The 18,128-nt window shown below is 35.0% G+C and overlaps 2 protein-coding genes across 4 annotated transcripts; both read right to left on the bottom strand.

Annotated features, from left to right (window-relative positions):
* Positions 1 to 410: 410 nt before the first annotated feature.
* On the bottom strand, positions 411 to 1,543 carry LOC125852501 (MADS-box transcription factor 47-like). The gene is made up of 2 exons (XM_049532224.1): positions 1,452 to 1,543; positions 411 to 1,082 (listed from the first exon to the last, which is right to left on the bottom strand). Exon 2 carries the CDS (start codon positions 1,063 to 1,065, stop codon positions 634 to 636), a length of 432 nt encoding a protein of 143 aa, XP_049388181.1. The 5' UTR covers positions 1,066 to 1,082; positions 1,452 to 1,543; the 3' UTR covers positions 411 to 633.
* A 1,768-nt stretch (positions 1,544 to 3,311) lies between these two features.
* On the bottom strand, positions 3,312 to 16,691 carry LOC125852499 (uncharacterized). Of its 3 annotated transcripts, none has more exons than XM_049532220.1 (11): positions 16,430 to 16,691; positions 15,788 to 16,198; positions 15,605 to 15,703; positions 15,254 to 15,465; positions 12,837 to 13,027; positions 12,589 to 12,694; positions 12,169 to 12,488; positions 7,076 to 7,483; positions 6,220 to 6,301; positions 4,616 to 6,118; positions 3,312 to 3,710 (listed from the first exon to the last, which is right to left on the bottom strand). In XM_049532220.1, the coding sequence occupies exons 2-11, from the start codon at positions 15,853 to 15,855 to the stop codon at positions 3,556 to 3,558; spliced, it is 3,144 nt and encodes a 1,047-aa protein (XP_049388177.1). In that variant the 5' UTR covers positions 15,856 to 16,198; positions 16,430 to 16,691; the 3' UTR covers positions 3,312 to 3,555. The 3 variants fall into 3 exon arrangements, with proteins under 3 accessions (XP_049388177.1, XP_049388176.1, XP_049388175.1); XM_049532219.1 differs by having other exon boundaries at positions 15,788 to 16,266; positions 16,430 to 16,626; XM_049532218.1 differs by having other exon boundaries at positions 15,788 to 16,626.
* Positions 16,692 to 18,128: the final 1,437 nt, after the last annotated feature.

Here is an 18,128-nt window from a genome sequence, read left to right as displayed (position 1 = left end):
CATTACTATTTATTTTATATTCTTTAGGATTTATTTATTCATTTTTTAAAAATTGAGTTGAAATTTAATTAACATGTTAAAATTATTAAGGTTAAGCGGGTTAAAATGGGTGGGTCATGATCCAAATTTGAGTCTAATTCATTTGAGCTCAAATTAAACTTGGGCATATCAAGAAACAACTCAATAATTGAGACGTAGTGAAGTGAACTTGCTAGATCATCCACCGAAGGCATTGACATGAGAGTGTAGCACTATGTTATTTTTGTTCCAAAACATATTTGTATTTAACTTTGCGCGACTGATAGTTGGCAGGAGAAAGGATGGGAAGAAGATGGCTTAGTTATTGAGTAGAAAATACAAATGGAAGACAACTAATTATTATCCTAAATTGCCATTCAAAGCACAAATGGCTCAGAAACTTAATCTTTCACTACTAAAAATATGAATCAGTGACCGGGGAACAAATCAAACACTACGTACTAGCTATTTTGACCTCTCTAAAGGGGAAAAATTTATCAAGAAAACTACTGCACCTTTTCATGCAAGTCAATCATTGAAGTAGTTAAAGAATTCACTAAAATTCTTGATGAATAGAATGAACCTGCCTAAAGTAATCAATCCAATCCAAGATCCTCAATTCTTTGAACATGAAATTATCCCATCTATTTTGTCAACAACTTTCTTCTTCATCTCTGTCATTGTGCGATCCAACTCCTCAAGTTCAGTCATACCCATATCATCAAGTGGCACCTCCAGTCCCAACGTCTCTTCATCTTCATTTGTCCCAATCACTGCATCCTCTGCCTCTTCATGAACCGGAACAACTTCACCGAGCTCTGGAGCAGACGTGGCAGCAATGTAGCGGTTCACCACGTTGTCAACCGAGGGATGGCCGAATGCAAAGATATTGCCGGCCAAAGAAAACGTGATCACAGCCGCTTCAGCGTCGCATCTTTTCACCAACTCCTTGGTTTTCTTAAAAAGACCTTGTCTACGTTTTGTGAAAGTGGTATGCCTTTTAGCCTTATCCTCAATTCTCTTGATTTCAACTTTTGTACGTACCATGGTTGGCAGAAATTAACCTGCAATTTTTTAAAAGGTTTAAATCTAGGGTTTAACTTTTCTCCACGTAAAAAGAAGAAGAAAAACGTACTGGTAACTAGAAAATTAAACCCTAGATCTTCTGAACCTACTGGACCAACAATCCAACTTTCTACAGAGATCGATCACAATTTTATAAAGTTAAAACCAGTTGAATAAGAATTCATACAGAAAAAAATCATAGACAGAAACTACTAGTACAACTAATAAACAAAATATTGGGACGGATGATAGTATAGAAACGTGATGATTCCATTGAAGTTGATAACAAGTTAGTACAATCCAATGGATACAAAAATTACTCATACGAAAGTAAAATCAACAAGAGAGAGAGAGAGAGAGAAAATCACCAATGGCCTTTTCTCTTCTGGACGAAGAACTTGGCTTTGCCGCCAAGCAACAGAGAGGCGCCCTTTTTGTTAATGCGAGAGGAGGTAGGGGGATGAGGGTATTGCGACTCTCTTTATATAGGGGCGGGGGAATTCATTTTTACTGAATTTGAGGTTTTTTTATTTTATTTTTTAGTAACATATCTTATTTAAAGGTTTTAAATCATCATAATAATTAGGGGTGTTCTGGATAAAAACTTATCCAAATCAAACCAAATCAATTTTATTTGGGTTTGAGTTGGTTTTATAGTCTTAAAAATCGATAGTATTTGGTTTGGTTATGATTTTGTTCGAAAAAATCAAAGAAATAACTGAACCAAATTGACAAATTATATACATAATTTCTATCATTATACGTACATAATATATTATTTTTATTATAACAATTTTAAAGATCTTATATATGTTTTTATCAAAATGTATTTCTAATTTACCTATGAAAGCAAAAATGTTCAAGTGAGAACATTTATCTTATTGATTTCATCATTTTCATGTATATGAATGTCTAAATTTGAAGCTTTATTGATAGTGTGAATTTAATGATCGAAACATCTGTAATGTCAATCATTTAAACTATCTTTCATTCTAGGCAAATAGTGAAAACTCACTCTTCCTTCTAGGCAAAATATAGAATTTTGAAGCTTTATTGATAGTAAATTAAGTGATCGAAACATCTACAATGTCAGTCATTTTAACTATTTTTTGTTTTGAATAGATTGTTATCACTTTTTCACATTTTAAATGATATGTTTTTTTTATTTTTGTGTATTGTTAATAACTGAATCAAATCAAATCGAAACTAATAGCAACCAAACCGAAAAATATATAGTATCAAATTGATTTGATTTTGATAATTTTAAAACCTATTAAATTGGTTTGATTTTGATTTTGACCAATAACCGATCCAAATTGACTGAGAACACCCCTAATCACAATTGCCAAATGATATATGCTCGACTACTTAAATAATATTCCTTTAGTCACTTTTTAACTGTGTTTCCTTTTTGAAAATCAAAACTATATGAATTTTGACTAACGTTTTAAGATATATTTTTTCATTATATTGATATGAAAAATATTGCAATTTATAGTACTTTCCATATAGTTTTTGAATGTCTAAAATTTTATTTTAAACATCAAACTAATGTTATCTAATTTAGTTCATAAAATTAGTTAAATTAATTCTCATAAAGCATAATATGACAACTAAAAAGGCATGGAGGGAGTAATGCTTTCACATTTGAAGTAACTGTAGTGTTATTTTACATTTGGAATGTGTGACATTGCAATTACCAACAACTATCTACAACACCTTCATTAGGCTTGTTAATGAGTTTGTTTAGAAATATCATCATGAATAGAATATATGAGTTTCATTTGAGTATTAAGGTCAAATAGAGAATTAGTCTGTTATGAAGTTCATCCATTCCAGAACTGTGTGAGTTCAAGTAGGATCTTCATCCTGCAATTCAAACTGAGTTGAAAATTGTAGGTCTAAGTTAATTACTACAACTTATAAACAACACTTGAGATATAACAACCTCATAGACCAGCTAGTATAAGTTGCACTGTCCTCCTTTTTGCTTTATTTCATTGCATTTTCCTTGCAACAATTATCTACTAATACAAGGCACTAGAGAAACCATATAGCTTCTTTAGCCCATCGTTGCTACTCCACGTCCATATTTGAAATAGGAATAGCCTGAATTGTGGTGCTATACAACGCAGTTCTTTCCGGGGAAAAATAAAAGACATGTCTAAGAAAAGGGAAGGGGATAAGGGAGCGAGCGGGTAACAATCAGATCAGGAACACAAGGAAGATCAAGAAGAACTGACGAGAATTTCCACAACCATGTTTGCACAATATAGTAAGAGATGTTGATACAGAGGCCCTTTCCAGCCACTCCTCACTGATGTATGTAGAGATGACAGACAAGCAACCCTAAACCCACCACCTAGTACGAAAAAGTAGAATCTAAGTATTACGTCATTTCCCCTGATATCTTGCCCATAAGTGATGGTCTATATCAGTACCACATGAAAGGCGTTAACCTTACATGGCCAACTATCTATGTCGCATTCCCATGTCAAGCTCGTGACCATACATCCCCTGTCCCCGCCCAGCAGGAAAAGGGTGAATCTGCTTAGAAGCCCTAAGCTCCATCTCGATAAGCCTTTGCAGGGCATCAGGATGATTGTTTCGGTTGTTGATATCTGGCCCTGAGGACGAAAAGAATATGATATAAACTCACACAGATGGTCAAACATCAATAGTTCATCTTCAATCAGAAAAGTGGTACCAATTAAAAGAACTAAAGAGTGCAATACCTTTTTTTTACAATACATGATATGTGGACAATATTCTACTTTGTTCTAGATTTTCAGGGTGCAATAATATTCAGCAAAGCATATCTCGAGACATAACATCCAGAAAAGAAGTAGGCATGCGAAAAGCAATTTACTAGTTCAAGTCTCAAAAGCTGACATGCTTCGCAAACAGAGTAATCTGTAGCAAAAAAGAGCTGAATAGTAATACAAGAATAGCTACTGGTTTTACTTGTAAACGGCTAGATAAAAACTGCAGAAAGGAACGGAAAAAGAATGAGCAGCTTGATGAAAAAATCGACAAGAATGAGCAGATACCTACTTGAAGTCATTTAGACCTACAGATTTTCAAAGGCAAGCTAAGGCTGATGATGGCGAAAACACAACTTGGTCATGTTAATCCTCAATTTTGACTAGATAAAAATTCAAAATTTAACAGGAAAGGAAGTCTTGGAAAGATGAATAAGTTCTCCGTAAATACAAGAGATAATTTAAACAATGAGGTGTATGGTGGCAGTAACCAATGGAGTAGAACTCCTAACAAATTGCAAGTCAAGTGTATTGTCGTTTCCATCAGTAAAGAATGCAAGTGAGACGGTGCAGGCAGGAGATAGCAAGAATGGAATATCAACATCGCGACAGTAGAATTGAGAAATAAGCAGAAGATGTTGCAAAGATTAAGAAACCCGTTGCTTTTATTTTAGCAAAGATCAAAGAAGAGAAACTTATTATTGAGGTGTAATCCAAAGAAGAACAAGACACAGACAGGGAGCTGTAGAGACAGCACATCAAAATTTTACCTGGAATTTGCATCCCAATCCCATTAACATTGACTTGGTGAGGCTTAAAAGGGAACCCTTGCATCGGGTTAGCTTCATGCACAAAGCCAGCTGCCTGATTACTGGAATGTGAAGGAACTGGACCACCACTTAGACGATCATGTAGTAGATGACGGGGGTGAGGTCCAGACATTTGCATCTGCTGCAGCATAGGATGATGAGCAGGAATATCAAACCCTGTCACCCTAGCATTAGGGTGGTGAAAAGGAGGTCTTATCATATTTCCAGTAAATTGATGACCTGGAAGAGCATCGTGTCGAGTCATGCCCTCTGGACCAAACAAAATCTGAGTGTTCAAATGAGCAGGACGAGAATCCAATGGATGAAGTAATGGTTTCCCTTGATTCATTTGCAAAGGGTGAAACTGAGAAGATGATGGTTGACCATGGAGATGGTGAAACAGCATCTCAGACTCTATCTGTTCATGAGAAGCCCGTGGAAAGGGCATTGCTCCTGGACCCATCAAAGACATTTGATCACTGCCAACTGAATTAACAGTCACCAAGTCACCTTTACCCATATTTCCTGCAGGCATAAACGTTGAGACCTGGGGTACCAAAGGATCACCAACACTAAATATCCTCTCTCCTTCAGGTAGATGAAATCCACCAGCCCGATAATCACCATTTCTGGAGACCGCTTCAGTCTGGCGCCTTAAGGAATTGACTTCATACAAGGAATCATTGCATCCCAACCAGTTTTCTGCCTTATCCAGCTTTGTGTGATCTCTGCAATTTGAAGATAAGACAATATTCTCCTTAGTTGCTCTATCATCAATTATCGAAGAAGAAAGGGTATCATCAGAACCAGGCAAGGACGATTTTTGAGCTTCCAGAGAAACATTTAGTCCAGAACCAACTGAAATCCTCTGAACTGAAACTGGAGCTTGTGCAGATTGTAATTCCGTCATAAAAGCAGTTCCAAAAAGCGATTCAAGTGTGAGTGTATCCTTGTTATCTTCCTTCTTAGATCTGTCTTGCATGGTAATATCACCACGTGCCTCCAAGGATTCAATTCCAGCATTGGACTTCTCTGTCACATTTCCATGATCTGGCCTCTTCTGTAATAATGAAAGGAGGTGTTGAGATGCCTGGCTATCCACAATTACAGGTTCCTTAGACTTTGTGTGATTAGTATTCCAGCCTTGTGGCTGCGAATTAGACTTCTTTTCGCTGAACTCAGACAACATTGTATGCTCAAGGTCTTCACAAGTAAGAATGGTAGGTGCTGCCTCCCTTTTACTGGGCTTGCACACAGGCTCAGGCTCAGGCCCCCCAAGTGGCGAAGAAGGTAAATTGGAGACAAACTTACTTGTAGGATCAGGACTATGATAGGAGAATTCTGATGGGAATTGATCTGAAGGATTAGCCTCAAAAGGTTGTGTTCTGTTTATATCTCCACCAACAATTAATGCAAGCAGATCACCAGGCCTGCTTGATGAAGGATCATCTTCCTGCTTCCTCTCTGCAATGACATAAGTGAGATAAGACTGTTTACATAAGATTTCAAGAGATTTTGATAGAATTCAGTAAGAAATGCAGGGGGGGGGGGAGAAATAGATATACCTTCTTCGAAAAACCAATGAGCAAATTTCGATGATTGAACAGCTTTGGAGTCTAATGTTTCACTTGGTTTACTACCTTCATTCTGAGCAACATGGTCGAGCCAAAAAATAACTAGTTAGCAGGATGCCAGAAAACAATATGAGAAGTTTTGACCACTAAATAAGTCCACATTGTTTATTACTCCCTCTATCCAATTTATGTAGCACACTTAATCTGTCCCCAAAAGAAATGTCACATTTTTTTAATTAAAAAGAATTTACCTTAAAATTCCCCTTTTTAAAAAACTTAATTCCCCTTTTACCCTTAATGAAATGAATTATAACCACATAAATGTCTACGGTTTGTTTTAGACCACAAATTTCAAAAGTCTTCCTTTCTTTTCTTAAACTTTGTGTCGAGTCAAAAGGTGTCATATAAATTGGGACGGAGGGAGATATTCTTGGACAGTAAAAGAGGAAAAGGAAAAAAACAAGTTGAACCCCAGCATTTAGGCAGATGACAAAATAAAAAATAAAGAAAACATCCTTCCTATTGATTGTATATGTCCTGCACCAATCCCAATCATTGTAGGGTATCTTGTAAAATTATTTTTCGATGTTAAGGATACTGTTGTAATCTTTGGTGTGGATGAAATGAACTGTTACCACACTCAGGATTCATGAAAACAATCACAAGTCCAATGATGTACAAGATTATGATCGTCCTAAATAATAAATCATTTCAATTTACTTGTTTTCAAAAGCATGAAGAAATTTGAGGTGAACTGCAAACGGACAAGTTTGTTGGGGCTTCATAGGATCGCATTAGGAATAACAAATTGAGATTCAAATAGTAGAGGCTCACAAAGCGTGCATACCATAACTGGAGCAACAGAGTCGGTGAGATTTGCAATGGCACTTCCAAAAATCTTGTCCAGGATGGAACTTGAATTGTTGATATTGGACTCCTCGACGTATTTGCCCCCTGAATTCTGGGCACTGAGTTTCAAAATCGAGGGCTTGTTCAAAGCTTCATGTTCCTCTAGACTTGAAGTCCGGAGTGAATGATCTCTCATGCTATATTTCCTATCGGAATCATCTGAACCCACTGACAAGTTCACAATTTGGTCATTCTTCTTCAAAACTGAAGCATGCAAACTACTGTGCTCAAGCTGATCACTCGAACTAATTTCTTGGAAGCTCTCTCTTTCTAAGCTCTGATGGATACCATTTTGGGAGTCGGCTTTGGCTTCCAATAAAATTTCTTCAGTTTCATGCTTCCCTATCTGTAGAAGTGATATGACAAGCAGACAATTAAAGAAAATACAAATGTGGTTCATAAAGACCTATTGATATCAGAAAAAAAAAAATTGATCAAGGCCTATTGATGTCAATTGTAAATGTACCATGAGAACGGATACAACTCAAATTCCATAAACATGGAATCGAGTAACATGCGCACAACCACATGGTTATTGCTCTCTATGTTCAGTCTTTTTGGATTTTATGCAGTTTCTAAAGTTATAACATTGGACCAAGAGTAAATTACTGAGGTGGACTAATCAAGTAGGGAAATGTGGGTTAGCCAATATCACGGTTCTTGAATGGACTGTCATAGAATCAATGAACTATTTTCACACAGAGATCTTGAAAGCTCTACATCTTTAAGTAGTATATCTTTGTGTAACAACAGGAATGGGAACATCTCCACCACAAGAAGATAGAAAGGACATCCCCACCTCCACATGACATGCTCCTCTTTTGCAAAACCAAGCTGTGCAAAAAAAACTTGAGTATATGACATGGAAAAGAACCCTTCTTTTTTATAAGGTATAAGTTTCAATGTTTCATTAATAAAGTACCAAGAAGGTACAAAAAAGTACAACAAACAAAAAGCCCCTGCAATAGATTATGGATAGAACCCTTCTTTCCTGATCCTTTGGCTCATTCACTCTTCTTTCCGTTTCATTATGTTTTTTTGGCAACCCTCTAGTACAAACTAGTATACATAGATATTTCTTGTTTTTGCTCTTATAGTTGGTAGTAGTAGTAGTTTGTACAAAATTCACAATCTTCAACTTTGCAGCGCACACATATTAATAGGATTTTTTATTGTGAGATTACACACATTAATAAGATTTGTACTTCAATTAAATAAAGCATACTGTATTGATATCCTTATCCTTAAAATTATCTATTAATTTTTTTATTCTACTCTCAAATCTTAATGACATGACTTGTTAGATTCACTTGATATAAAAATTCATTTCCTTAAGAGGAGTGAAATAAAAACATGTGCAACTATCACAATCACTTATTTAAAATAATAATTTTGTGCTTCTAATAAATTCACTAACGTGTTAAACGCCTTACTAAAATTTTGTGTCTAATCTAATGTTCTAACATAAAATAGAATAAATAAAGTAAAATAGTGTAGGGTTCATTTAAGTACTTTATGTTGATCCTCACTATAGCAAACAGATCTGACCTTTCAAAAAATATGTTAGGAGTTAAGATAATTGACTATTTAAAAGCCATGTAATTTGAAAAAAAATATTTAGAGGACTGATTTGGAAATTACTAACTTATGGTTACAAATGAATTAGTTTCATAATTTATTTTCAAAGAAAATTTCATCAACCTATCAAAATTTTAAAGTCCTAAATTTAGTAGTAGTTTATTCCATAAATAAACTAATTTCCTATTTTTATATATTAAATAAAAATGTAAAAACCTTTGAAGAAAATTATGTAAAAATAAGAGAGAGAGTGTGTGTGTTAAGTAATTTTCCACTAATTTCCTCTTTTTTATTTGTTTCCAATAAACGATATTGACTATTTGTCGTATTAATGTTTCAGTTTTAATTTTTTTTTTATGACAAGGGAAACCCGCAACCGCTTCCTTTTGGGTGCGCACAAGGTAAAACCCCGCTCTTATGCAATAGCTCGCAAACCACACATGAGAGGTAACCCACACAAGACAAACCCGGTGTGACGGGCTCAACCCAGAAGGAAAACCCCTTGCTTTCGTTGGCAAGAGGTTTCAAACTTGAGACACCTCCAACATGGAAATCCCAAGCCCAAACCCCTGGGACACCCCGAAAGGTCATTTTTAATTTACAACACAATTTTTATTTTTTATAATATTAAGAAATTATGCCATTTAATTCAAATAAGGGGAAAAAGGTATAATCTTAATTGATTTTAAAGTCCTAAATATTAAGATTCCCTATGTACATAAAAAAAATTAAACTACAATAGCATACTTAGTGTAGTCCCACAAGTGCGGTCCCACAAGTGCGGTCTGGCACAATAAGATGTACGGAGACCTTAAACCGAGCATTTGTGGGGCAAAGAAGTTGTTTCCGAAAGACTCACGGCTCGAAAGAAAAGAAAAGAAAGGGCAAGAAGAGAACAAAGAAAGAGAGAAAGGAATTAGACACATGCATGCAAGGAGAAAATAATACGATTTAATACGTCAAGATAAGTTAAATCAAAGACTTGAAAAAAATTATGTTAACAAATTATTTTTATTTATATGATGAATATGGAAAAGAACTGAATTGGATTTTTTTTACAACCGTGGTGTCTGAATCAACTTTCGTGCACCTTGACTAATTCTACGGCATACATGTCACCTCCCACCAGCAACAAGTATCAGGTAACTCTGTTCTAGCCTTGCCTCTGTCCGTCAAGGCAAGAACAAATAAAAAGAAATCACTTAGTGTTTTTGTCCCTGATGGGAATTGAACCTCAGACCTCATGGTGCTCAACCTATGACATTGACCACTAAGCCACACGGCCACACCCTTGGGTGCAATTGAACTGGATTATTAATCTAATAATGAATTCAAAGACTTCATTATTTTCTCTCAACATTAAACGAAATCATTTATTTTTTGTTGATTCAAATGCTTAGCACTAGCTCATAAGGATATAATTTATTTAAGATGATTAAATTTTTAATCGACTTTAATGTCCTAAATATTAAGACATCTAACACAGTTCAAATAAGGAAGGATTTTTTTTGATAACCGAGAAATACGTCAGTGACCCGCCCTTTGGACCAATCACAGTCTTCTAAACTCGGTGGATAATGGACCTGCCCCTCTACCCTTCTCTACTTAAATACCGAGCTTCACTTTGCATGGTGTGGGGCTTGAACCTGTGACCTAAGCCACAAATCCTCCACCTTTTGCCACTCGAGCTAGGCCTTGGGAGCAGGATTTTATTTAATAAAAATGTAGTTGATTTCAAAATCCTACATATTAAAAAAGTACGGAAAGTATTATACATGGTTAATTATGTTGTTTTTTTTAGAATTATACATTGATTTTAGATTCAGAATATTAGAACTTCCAATATAGTTCAAATAAGAAAAATATTCAATAAGAAATTTAATTGATTTCAAAATCCTAAATATGAAGAGAGAGAAAAATCTAAATCGTCTTCTTTAACCATAAAACACNTCGATGGATAATGGACCCACCCCTCTACCCTTCTCTACTTAAATACCGAGCTTCACTTTGCATGGTGTGGGGCTTGAACCTGCGACCTAAGCCACAAATCCTCCACCTTTTGCCACTCGAGCTAGGCCTTGGGGGCAGGATTTCATTTAATAAAAATGTAGTTGATTTCAAAATCCTACATATTAAAAAAGTACAGAAAGTATTATACATGGTTAATTATGTTTTTTTTTTTTAGAATTATACATTGATTTTAGATTCAGAATAGTAGAACTTCCAATATAGTTCAAATAAGAAAAATATTCAATAAGAAATTTAATTGATTTCAAAATCCTAAATATGAAGAGAGAGAAAAATCTAAATCGTCTTCTTTAACCATAAAACACTCAATCTCCTTGACCTATCTAATAGGAATACCGGATCATGACAATGTTAGAAGACGATGAGCATCAACAATAAAAAATATAGACAATCGTATGGCATTGTGGGACTAGAACTTCAAGACGAGGTAGAATTTTAGTTCTCATGGACAAAAGAAGTATTTGAAAATCCATGTAAATTCATTCTTGATTCTTCTATTATTATTGTCTAACCAAACCAAAACAAATTAGAAATAATTATATATAGGCAGAAAACTAAACCTAAATAAATTATTCTTTTCATCCTAATTTATATGATGTAGTTTGATTAGGCAAAAAGTTTAAGAAATATGAGAAGACTTTGCAATGTTCCAATATTATCCTTAAAATAAACGAATTTTTTAAATAGAAGAGTACACCTTTGTGAACTTTTTACCAAATAAGTGGGACCCAACATGGGTAAAATGTTGATAGTGTTATAAAATATTTGTCAAATAAGGAAATGTGTCATTCTTTAGGGATCAACTAAAAAAGAAAGTGGGTATGTGGGACAGAAGGAATATAAAATAAATATCAAGGAAATTTTTTATTTAAGTAATACTGTAATTGATTTTAAATTCCTAATTATTAGGAGTTCTTATTTAATTCAAATAAATAATGATCATAATAGTCAAAATTTAGTTAAGTTTAAAGTCCTAAACATTAAGAAAATAATTAAATGACAATTTACTCCAATGTGAAATCAAATTTCAAAAGGGTAAAAAGGCAAACAACATATCGCTAAGGACTTTCGTGTTTTTAATATAATATAGATATAGATAGTATATGTGTGTTGTGTGTACATAGGAATGACACTAAGCTACTAAACATTATAAAGGATTAGGCTGCTTAACAGCATTGTATCACCTGGCTGCCCAAGAGTGAAGACAGCCCTAAATGTTAGAAATATCTTGGATCCCTTTCCTAAAGCCCATCATTAAGAAGAGAGGGAGGAAAAGAACACTAAAATCCAGGCCAATAAATGCACAATGCTGAGCGGATAACCAAGCCAAACAATATACAATGCAGAGTGGTTTACTCCATCTCTAATAATGATGCACCTGATTTGATGTTAATGTATAAGATAAACTAAGAGATGTACAAGTACCTCTGTCAAACATGAATGGTTCAAAGTTGTTGAGCCAGAAGTCTTATCCGTAACAGTGGCTTTAAAGCCCGGGGGCACAAGCGGTCTAGATGGAAGATTCTGTAAAGAGGAAGATGATTTTCCAGAATCATTATTTGTGATAGGCTGGCTGGCCATTATATCTACTTTAGTATTCTTGTCTAGAAGCCCCCGATCCTTTTTATCATCTTCCAGCAGTACCGAGATTTCTGAATCAAATTCAGCTGTGTGCTTCTCTACATTCGGTTTCTGCTTCTCTTGAAGAACCTTCTGCTGTTCCTTCCTCATCAACTCAAAAGAAGCTGTAAGAAAGCCAATCAAAGCTCAATTGTCCACTAACTCATCAAAATTGCATATTTTATATGAAAGAGCCATGCATGATATTACTGAAAGAGGAAATACCTCTTCTTTTCCTTTCCTCCTCCACTCTGTCCTCACTTGCACACTCAATTGAACCAAAGGTCTCATCGTCGCATGCATCAGTGTTTCTACGAGAATGAGGTACTGCCTGAAGGTATTGCAAGAATAAAATTGAATAAGTTAAATTCCTCTCAAAGATCTTCAAGCATAATCTGAAATAATGGGACAAGTCATGCAGCAGACCAAGCAAGTGGTCGCTACGTGAGCAGCAATGATCAAGTGAAATTCACCTTATAGGGGCGAGGAGGATGGTATGGCTCATTGCTCCTGTTAAGTTGATAGTTATCACTTGCTCGGACCTTGGTTACAGTCCCAGATGCATACGCGGATGGCCTGGGAAATGAACCACTTCCAAGAAGCCCATCATGCTCAGAACTCTGCCAAGTGCGTCTGCCTTGATTACCATAGCGTCTACCAGGATCTGTAGAAAATGTTGGCCAAATAGAGCTTTCTTAAAGAAAATTTACCATTTAGTACCCACATGCATGTGCGCTTAAAATGAAAAATAGTGGAAGACACATGGTACGCAGGATCAAGGTCAAATACCCTATAGTTCTTAAATGCAAGAGGAGCACTATTTCTGCAAACCAGTCATCTAATAGTGAGTTTGCAAGAAGTTGGAGCTAAAAATTAACCTACAAATACTTAAAAGACTTTCTCAGAATTCAGGAGACTAATGACTTGACCACAACTATAACCTGCATCCCAATTCTTGTTATGGAGATGCATTTAATGCAAAGACGAGACCTTTGATACGCATTCCTCAGACTACTATTTATAGAGATCACAGATGGAACGAATATAGTACTCGAAGAAGGAATAAGCATATGAAAGGCACTTATGCAGCAGCCACGAAAAAACAACCAACAAAAAAAGAAGAAAAAGTTACCATAAAATGTGGTACTTGACAGGAGGAAATAACATTGATTTGATTTACCCAAATATAGCTATCTGAGTTAGATTGGACTGTTTTTGACACTTTTCACCCAACTATATTGGTTTTTGAACAATAAAAATAAAAACAGTGTAATCCCACAAGTGGGGTCTAAGGAGGGTGGTACGTATGAAGCCTTACCCCTACCTTTGCCAAGTCTAACAAACAAAAAGACAAAAAAAAGTGGTTTTTGAAGAAAAGGTTGCAAAGTTGAGTGAGAATGATGTTTAGTTAGAAGGAGCACACCACTGCAGCATTACACAAGTTCCCCACCCAGCATAGGATAAATGAAGCACAAGAACAAAAAAGACAGTGCCTTCAGCATTGTGGATTAGCTGGCATCTAATTGTCCGGATGCCCCATGAGAAGTAAGTTTCTTTGGGAAGGAAATTCTGAAAGGAAAAGGTTCATCTGGTAAAGTGGCTGGAGGTTATAAAGGGTAAGCAAGGTGGAGGTTTGGGAGTTAAAGATTTGAAACTTCACAACAAGAGTTTGTTGTTCAAATGGTTGTGGAGATACAATGAAAATGGAGAGAAACCCTGCAAGAAGCTTATTGACAGCAGAGAAGGGTTCTGGACACCCTGTAGTGTCTACGCCTACAAAAGTGGATTATGGGAGCAGATAGGTAGATTATGGTCAGAATTTCAGAAATACATCTCATTGGAAGTTGGTGATGGGAGAAGAATCAGATTTTTGACAAGACGTTTGGCTGGGAGAAAAAAAAGTGATGAACAATATCCTATATTGTATAGTTTAACCAGGAAAAAACAGTGTACAGTTGCATAAATGCTAGACGGGAGGAATGGAGATTCAATTCAGGAGAAATTTTGATGAATGGGAAGATGATGAAATTGGTCAACTTCTAATTTTTTTGAACCTACGATCCTTGATGTAGTAGGTTTGATTCTGAGATTGGGATAGCAGAAAATGATGAGAAGTTCTCTGTAGAAAGTTATTATTATCTTTTGTAGAAACCAGTAAGTTACTAGCTGATTTTTTTCCTAGTCCTGGCCTTGGTGGATAGAGTTACTGGGTACTTGTTGCTGGTGGGAGGTATCCTGAGGAATTAATTAAGGTGCGCGCAAGCTGGCCCGGACACCATGGTTCTCAAAACAAAAAAGTAGGTCACTGGGATTTGACTTGGCCATGGATGCGTTGTGGAATCACAAGCACCTCTTAAAGTAGCTTGTTTTGACTGGTTGCAGCTAGGAATGCATGTTTAACATAGGAAATGTTGTGGAGAAGAGGAATTTCTCAGTGCAGTATATGCTTTTTCTGTGAAAATTCTCAGGAATCTGCATAGCATTTGTTTCTGCATTGTAGTCACGCAAAGCAGCTCTTCCTATACATGAGTGGTGTGCAATGGGTGATGCCAAAGAATGTGGAAGTCGAAGACCTTTGGTTTACTGGCAGAATCAGAAAGTTAGGAAAAACCTAAGAGACATGGGAAGCCCATAACTCTTGGCATCTTTTGGACCATTTGGCCTAGGACCCAGGTTAGTGTACTACGATGGCCTAGGACCATGCAAAAGAGCAATTTTTTTTTTTTGAATAGTCTACTTTACTACAAAGTGGACAGGGGATCCTGCGAATCTTTAGCTTGTGGTCTCACGGCAGTAAATTGTACACCCATGGACCACAAATATGTATTCATAGTTGAAGCATCACGTTTAACATAGACAATAACTATATATGAAAGAATATCAGCTTTACCTGAATCTTTATCTGATTGTGAATCACTATCTCGATCACTACGCCCTGAGGAACGGCTGTCCCATCTTCCATAAATGCCTCTGGAACTGCCATCAGAATCCCCACGAGTAGGTGGAGACGAACTATAATCATTGCGTCTGAAACCTTGAGATGGCAAGCTTCCAGGTATTTTTTGGCGGTCTTGTATGCCACGTGAGGTGTCCTCAAGCTCACTATTTAAATTTAAATGCAAATTACTAATGATGACCAAAACAAAATTACCTAACAAAGAACTACTAACAAATTTTGGGAGAGTAAAAATTAATTGCTCCAAAATTTCAAGCAAATGACACTTTTTGCAAACATTCTTACCTCATGATCAACTGATCAAACCCAGTTGGTAGCTTCTGGCAAATCTCCAGTTGACCGAGTGACAAAAGAAACTCTCTTGTATATGATACTTTTGGATGCCTGAGTTATCACAAAGAGCACTGACATTAAAAAAGTTAACAAATAAACCCTGTTAGAAATTAAACAAGAAAGTTAAATCATTACTTCCGAACTTCATCACCAATTTCAGAGACGTGATTGGTGGCACTTCCATCTTCATTCTCCAAGCTCATTCTTGCGCACCAGCTAACCTCACCCACGACGAATAAGTAGCACCACTATCAAATAAATATGCTTCACCCACAAAAGCTTGATACAATAAATCAACAATAACAAACAAGATTCAATTCATGTTCTACAAACTTCTCCCAAATCAACCTCAGGAAAAAGCGATCCAATCAGATTCCAACTATCCAAGTTCGCAATAAATCACCGAAATTTATATCATAATTAACCAACCCAAAATTCTAAACGTCAATCCAAGGTCAGCATCAATCTAAATTCCCGAAACTCCCATTCAAATGAAACCGGATATAAATTATACACAGCTATCGAACAGTAATTCCAGCTCCGATCCTGCACAACAAACAATCAAATCTTCACCACAAAATCAGCTCAGCTATTTCCAATTCGACTTCCACCTCCTGATAAAAAACAATGCAAATCCTAATATCGCGTACAACCTCTTCTTTTCATAACTATATACAAACAGGTAATGCTCAATTCGATTCACACAATTCTAGGGTTTCATTGGTAATCAGATGTTGAAAATGAAGTTTATTGAGAATCTAGGGTTGATAATTCTACCTGGATCAAATGAGGGGGTTTGGGGTTTCGATGATTGCAAATTCGAAGTTGTTCGATTGATGGCGATAGATACAGATTATCTATATGTATCTGTATGTATAGGTTGATATATGTTGTGTATGTATATAGTCGTAAAAATGGGAGAAGAGGAGGAGGAGAAGACGATGCTTGTGGGTTCTCTCTGTTTTATCAAGAAAAAAACATAACCAAGGAGATGACACTTGTAAAATATTTGGTTTTTTAAAAAAAAAAAACTTTTACTACCTAAAAAGAACTTTTAGGTGAGTAATTAATTTGGAATTTTATTTGTAAAAAAACAATTTAGGAGTGTTACAAAAATAATGAAAATTGGTACAATTAGTAGATATAGCTTAGATATTTTTTAATGAAAATGTGTGATTAATTGTTTATAGCTAATATTATTAATTTAGATAAAAGACTAACAAATGTGGATAGTGTATATAAAGTTAAAGATATAAAATATATGTTATTTAAATGTGTTCGGTTTCAATTTGTGTGGGAGTGGTGTCTTAAATTGATTTGATATTGAAAATATTACGACTTTTACTATTTAGTGGTGTAACTTATTGTTCTTTAAATACTATGATTTTTTTTTCCTGAAATCATAGAATTTTAAATTTGTGTGATAATATTATGTGGCAAATTTGAAAAGATAGAAATATTTGGTTATTTAATAANAATATCGACAAGATAATATTACATGGTGTTAGTGTTACTACTTGTTAATCAAATCCACAAATAAAATTATCTTTATAATATTTATTAAGTTTGATTTCAAGTAAAAGCATAAATAGCTAAATAAAAATATAAACCTAATTGTTTTCCAATGATCATAATAAAACACAAAAACTATGACAATATTCCATAGGCTACGACCTATGTAGTGATTCCTAGAAATTTTAGGGTATTTTTATTTTACGTAATACGTATTTTATAAACATAATTTGTATTTAAATTGTAATATTTCAAACTTTAAACTGATTTAGAGTTTAGACTCTTGTTAATTTTAATACTCTATTTTGTTTTTTATTTTTTAATTAATTTTTATTTGGCCCACGGGTCGGCCCTATCCATATTTCTCAAGCCCCACAAATCGGCAGGCTTATTCAAGCCAAGCTAAAAAGCCCTTTTCTTAAATGGGCTCCAAAAATCGTAGCCCAGCCCTATCAAATCCCAGGTTAGGCCAGGCCGGTCCAACGGGCCTAACCCATATTGATGGCTCTAATTATCAAGTTAACAAGATCTTCTAACTTCAAAATATATTATTTTAAAATGTTCTGAAAACTCGCAACATATGTGAAAATATGTGAATATATAAAATGTAGTTATTCTCTTCACATGTTCATATGACATCTATACAATTTAAAGTGGAATACATATGCAAAGTACATCTTGTTAGATGACAAGAAAAATACAAAACAATTATTATCTATAAGGTAATATTAATGAGATAAGACTAATTGCATGATTGAACCTCATCAAATTGAAATAAATATATACATTATTACATTTAACTAATAAATTTTTTTATTGACCATCTTCATAGGTTTGCGTAAATAAAAGATATATATGACGATCCACGTTGAACATTTACAAAAGAATTTGCAATATTATTTTTTGCTAAGCTTATTATTCAAATCTTTACTTAAATAAGCAATACTATTTACTATAATATATA

This window comes from Solanum stenotomum, unplaced genomic scaffold, assembly GCF_019186545.1.
Source record: "Solanum stenotomum isolate F172 unplaced genomic scaffold, ASM1918654v1 scaffold36051, whole genome shotgun sequence".
Lineage (NCBI taxonomy): Eukaryota > Viridiplantae > Streptophyta > Magnoliopsida > Solanales > Solanaceae > Solanum > Solanum stenotomum.
Note: the sequence above shows the minus strand (reverse complement) of the source record. Positions and strands in the feature narration are given on the sequence as shown.

Excerpts from the sequence above, each read along its gene's own strand:
- LOC125852501 (XM_049532224.1), bottom strand. The coding sequence starts at position 1,065 with ATGGTACGTACAAAAGTTGAAATCAAGAGAATTGAGGATAAGGCTAAA.
- LOC125852499 (XM_049532220.1), bottom strand. The coding sequence starts at position 15,855 with ATGAGCTTGGAGAATGAAGATGGAAGTGCCACCAATCACGTCTCTGAA. Across the intron at positions 12,695-12,836 it reads ATCCTCCTCGCCCCTATAAG|GCAGTACCTCATTCTCGTAG; the intron begins GTGAATTTCACT and ends CAATACCTTCAG. Across the intron at positions 6,302-7,075 it reads ACTCTGTTGCTCCAGTTATG|AATGAAGGTAGTAAACCAAG; the intron begins GTATGCACGCTT and ends CATGTTGCTCAG.